Source organism: Corvus brachyrhynchos, unplaced genomic scaffold (assembly GCF_000691975.1).
Source record: "Corvus brachyrhynchos isolate BGI_N302 unplaced genomic scaffold, ASM69197v1 scaffold167, whole genome shotgun sequence".
Lineage (NCBI taxonomy): Eukaryota > Metazoa > Chordata > Aves > Passeriformes > Corvidae > Corvus > Corvus brachyrhynchos.
Window position 1 is genome coordinate 2,482,270 of NW_008239547.1, and position 5,673 is coordinate 2,487,942.

General features: G+C 40.7%; 1 protein-coding gene across 1 annotated transcript in view; it reads right to left on the reverse strand.

Moving 5' to 3' along the window:
- Positions 1 to 5,673, reverse strand: part of PRTFDC1 (phosphoribosyl transferase domain containing 1) — a 46,861-nt gene that overhangs the window by 2,904 nt on the left and 38,284 nt on the right. Inside the window, exons 6-8 of the mRNA XM_008639316.2 lie at positions 2,834 to 2,851; positions 1,333 to 1,415; positions 883 to 929 (exon numbers count right to left, since the gene is read on the reverse strand). Of these exons, the coding sequence (XP_008637538.2) occupies positions 883 to 929; positions 1,333 to 1,415; positions 2,834 to 2,851 (148 nt within the window). The remainder of the gene's footprint in view (positions 1 to 882; positions 930 to 1,332; positions 1,416 to 2,833; positions 2,852 to 5,673) is intronic.

Here is a 5,673-nt window from a genome sequence, read left to right on the forward strand (position 1 = left end):
TGTGAGATGCTCCACCCAGAGGGAGGAACCAGGCATCCCATCGTGGATATAATCTGAGATTCTGAACACCAGAGATAACCTTTCCACTGGATTTCTAGAGGACAGGAGCTGCACAGCCACCACTGGACCTTCTGAGGAAGAGCAGACCCTTTTTTCTACAGGATCACCACTTTTGGAGGACTGCAGCCACCATTCTATCAGACTGCTACCACCACCCTGACTAACAGGGTGTCAGGTTGTATCTCGACTCTGTCAATTTGAACCAGTGTTTTCTTTTAGTTTTTCCTTTTCTTTAATTTCCCCATTAAATTGTTATTCTGACTTGGTGCCTCCCACTGGTTTGTTTTCAAACTAGTACAAAGCCCAATTTATCTTCTGTTTTTTAGGGAGTGGGATTTAATTATAATATCAGAGTTTTCCCTTTGAACAATAATACTTAAAAATAATTAGAAGTGCTTTTGAACAAAAAAATATAAAACTTGTTAATACTTAGTCACAATAAAACACCTTTTGTGCTCAGATGGAATCCTGTGGCTCCTCTAAAGAGATGCAATGAGGAAGGAAAAAGAAAAAATGGACATTCTCTTCAACATTTTTTGTCAGAGACAGAAGATAAAACACTCACCTTTCACTGATAAAATTAAACCCTTTTGAAATTTCCCAGTAAAGTTAGTATTCTGCAGAAAACCTAAGTAGGGTAGGCTTTCCAAATGACAATTATACGAATCCTTCCATTGCATCCCATAGACCCATTGACAACTGGGTCATTGACAACTTAGTATTTTACCAAGTTATTACAGTCCACAGAATGTTATGAAAGGCAAGTGACAAAGTAGTAGTAATTTCTTCTACTGTCAAGTAGAGATTTTTCAGAACACTTACAATCTGGTCTGTACCCATCAGGCCGAGATGTTCTTTTCACCAACAAACTATAATTAAAAATAAAATAAACCCCATTTAAATCTGCATATGTAACTGAATAACACACACAAATACTATTCCCTTTATCAAAAAATCTTCTGAGCCATGTGAATCCCTGTTCTTGTTCTGCTTCTCTTCCTGATTGCAGGGAAGAGGAGGATGTATTCCCCTCCCAAGTCCATCAGTGCCAGTCTTGAAATGGCTGGAGGGTCATCACCAAGGGAGAACAATACAAAAGCATTTCCCCTCCTTTCCTTCACCCTCCCCTTAATGATTCAGGCAGTTCCTCTGCACAGCTCTCCTTGATACTGCAGCATCAAATTAAAGCAGGATCTCTGAATGGGAACCTACACTGAAAAGTATGCTGGACCAGACTAATTAATTACAAAATTTTGTGATTGTTTTACTCACCTTGCTACTTTAATCATTTTGGGCTTGTATTTTTCTATATTGTTAAGCAGAACCTTCATGGTCCTGCCAGTTCCAACAATATCCTTATAAAACAAGAAAAATAAAGTAAGTAAAGCACAAAGGAAAGCTGAAAGGAGGAAATCTGGACAATGACTGAGCAGTTCCACATTCTTATTTTGTAGAGATGATTTATTTTTCCAGTGCATTGTAAACCACATCCAAAAAAGGTTTTAACTGAGCTTACACTCTTTGAAGCAAGCACTTTCTATTAATAAAATTATCAGTTTAAGGACTGTCCACTTCCTCTTGAAAATAGCTATGTTGCAAGTACTTGGGATGTAACACGGGACTGGAAATGACTCTACTGGGCACTGCAAGGATGCAGGGATTAGACTTTTCATATTACGCTCAAGATCACAGTATATCAACATGTCTCCATGTCAGGACTAAATCTGCCCTTTTTGTTGTTTTATTAGCACAGTACAAATGTGATTTCTCCACAGCTGCCATACCCAATATCATCTCAGTGAGCTCAGTAGGTACCTAGCTATAAAACTGACCATGGAGAGCAGCTGTTGATCCTGAACTCTGGGGGTGGATTAGCAACATCTTGTCTCTTTTTAATACCATTAACAAAATTTGCTGTGGACATTTTTGATTTCTGTTAAAGCAGTTAGAATGAGTAAATATGGAGCTCTTAGCAGCTATTCAGGTAACCAGTCATCTCTGTGGCCGATGGCTTTTTTTCCATCCTTTGCTAAGAAAAGAAATTCCAACATTATACAGTTCATTACACTGTCCAGCTTACTTCCCACACAAGTAGACTGGGTCTGAAATGCCAGGCAGATCCTAATGTGCTCTCTAGCTGTCCCAGTTGCTTACCCAACATTTTCAAAGAGAATCACCTATATTAATCATATGAGAATTTGGAGCACCAGTGAGGTGACACATTCTTTCCCTCTATAACTGGACACTGTTGACTTACATCAGCCCCAGCTCTGTGATGGGCTGTTGCTCAGGGACACTGCTGGGTGGAGAGTTGGATGCAGGAGCCAGGGGGACTTGAGGGAATGACTGACACGCCCAGCCAGACTGTGAACAACCCGGGGGCTGTAAAGCATATGCAGGGCCACTATTTCAAAGTCATGCACCTGAGAAACGCAGGGCATCACTGCAGTTGATTCATTGTCCTCTGAGGAACAGAACAACTTGCAGAACAGGGGTTGATGAAACCATAGAAAGAAAAAATCAAATTATGCAGAAACAAAGACTCCTGTGTATCACAAGGCAGAGCACCACTTAGAGTGACAGCAATGTAGTTTGATCTGTCATGCAGTTGCAAAAAGACTGAGAGGCCATTAAGCAAATCAACCCCTCTCCTTCTTTACCACCTCCCAGCAAAAAAGTGTAAACATAGACAGTATTTAGAAACTGAACAGCCAATCATAATTTGACTGTGTGACTTTATCTAAGTACAATATGACATAAGCATCCAGCTTACCTCCACAATTAGAACATTCTGGAAGAAACAAACAAAAATGAATACAATTACACAATATTCACATAGTAAAAGAAACAAATGTTTAAAAAATGGAAATTAAGAGATAGGTCCATGTGCATATGTACAACACAGTAGGACACAAGGAGTTTCCTGTTTCATTTTTGTGCCCTGAAAAAGAGCCAGCCATAAGAGCAAGCCCTGCAATCAGGGACCACAACTTAACTCAGCTCTGTCTAGATTATCCTCTTTGTCCAAGAACAGATGTAGCTTTGGAAAATAAAATAAGATGGAGGAAGTCCAAATAGGATGAGCTTCACTTCATTCCAGTGTCTCTAGCTGTGTACTACAGTGTACTCTATAGTTCACTAAATACTATTTCCAATGTTAATATGACCATACAGCAATAATATTCTTTCTCTGAAATAAATGGTCTTCCTCCCTCCACCCACACCCCAGCAACCTCATAGTAAAGGATTACAGGCCAAGTTGTAACACCCACTCTCAAACTGTGAAGCACCCTCTTTCTCTTCAGATACTGCTGCTGAAATAAGTATTATTTGAAGGGAAGGGGAGTGGGCCAGCCAAGAGCAGTGATGTCAAGCTTTATGACAGTATCATCACACAGGCTGAATCTATTTGCTGAAATGGTTCATCACTGTTCCAGGAATTACAATGTCTAAGGAGACTTCTGCTCCTCTACTAAAAGCAATAATAAGATGTAATGTCGTTATTAGAAGAAATAAAAACCTGTTTATTAGTAGGCGTGATGATACGCATGGTCAAAAGGATGGACTCTTACAATCTTGCATTAAGATCTACTTTCTGAAGTGAAACCTGCAGTAGCAAGAGGAAAGTTATTTCACAAATACCTTTATCTATCTATCAATGTATACATCTTAGATGCATGTGCACACTGTGTGTCCTGCAAAACCTTGAGACCACATAGTTCCGTATCCATGCAGTATCCACCAGCCTAGTTTACATTCCACTTCCTTTCTATCAGGCTTGTTGGCTTTGCTACGTACATAACATGGAGACTGTCTAACTTCCTGTTCCATAACAGAAACCCAAGTTGAGAGTTGTAAGAGACACTCAAACACACAGAATGAGTGTGAAGAGAGCATGCTCACAACCAGCACACCTTTAACAGCTTCATTAACTGATATGTAAATAAATTTTAATCTTCAAACCAGAAATTATTAATATAGATTACCCATATATATATTCATACTGCAGCTCTTCCTAACACTCACAGTGCTTGGTAGGGAGATATGGCATACTTCATGCATCAAGCACTGAAGAAACATGTTACCACACACTGTATTATACCTGGATGCTTCTGAAATGGCAAAACACTTGGTAAAGGTGTGGAGGAAACTCCCGGTAGCAGTTGAGCAAATGTCAGCAATGGAGATACCACTCAAGAAAGCCACTAATTTAGACTGAGCTCTGGTGGAATGTATATTAATCTTGGAGGGAGGCTCCTTTTTGGTGTTTTCATAACAGGTTTCACTGGTGGTTATCCTGCTTGGCACTCCTGACTTTCAACCTCTCAGCTGCTGACACAAACAACTTTGGATCTCAAACACCTAGTCCTGCGAAGGCAAAAAGTTAAAAGCCTCTTAACAACAAAAGTCTGAAGACACCTTGCCTCTAGAAACTTCTCCCTTCAAGAAAGAATGGATGTCAGTTGTCTAGATAAGATGAAGAGACCAAAACCATCTTCAGGAGAAGCTTATGACAAGTGTGTAGGAACACATTTTTTTGAAGGAAGCCATTTGGATCCAAAATCAATTTGGTTCTCATCTGGCTTCCTGTATGAAGTCCTAAGTAGGAAAAACACTTCTGAAGACTAACTCAGGACACCTGGATCTGAGGCATAAGGAAATCACTTGATTCAGTCAGTGGACACCTGAAGATAATGTGCAGCAGTAATGGCTTAAACACCCCCAAGGAACTTGTGCAGCTAGTGATACACATAAATATTGATCTGTTTGCACACAGACACACGCACGTGCGCACACACCCCCATGTACATACATACATACATACATACATACATACATACACACATATAGATACATCATATAGGGAGATAGCAGAAGAGTTGACAAGGAAAGAACTTCACCAGAACTAAAGATGGAAATGAACTCTTTTAGTACCAAGCCCAGTGATCACACATAGCCCATGGATCTCCAGGCAGATCCATAGCGATGAGACAGGTTCAACAAAGTTAGTCTATGTGTCAGGGTCTGAGTCAGTGTTTTCAGTAAGGTACAGGTTTGGCTGTAGCTGAGCTGAAGGTCACTACCCACACAGCACAGATCAGGCATGGATTAAGAGCCCAGGGCTGAGCTGGTGTTCCTGTGCCCACAGGTGTGAGTAGAGGCCCCAAGAGACACAGGTCATGGCCATTGGCATCTATTAGTGCACCTGTTAGTGCACTGTGACAGATGGAGAAAAAGCAAAGTCCTGGGACATTTCATTGACAGACAAATAGGTTTCTTTGCTACCACAGTTGCTTCAGCTATTCTGTCAAGATCGGCAGTAGGGATTCTTTTGCTTGCTCACATGTGGAAATCACAAAATTGAACAGAATGAGGGGAGCGGCCTCCCTGACCATGGAAGTTGGGTTAACCAATAGGGAGCAGTAGACCTTACTATTTAACTTGTGAGAAAAAAATCATAGACATTAATAGAAAATGGGTCTGAAGAGATGTCCTGGGTTGCAGTGTATTCCATTACCATCCTCATGAGCTGTTGAAATCAGGTGGGGCAGTGTTTCCTTGCCTCCTCCCCCCAGACTATCTTTCTGTTAATGGCCCATCATTGTCCTGCCG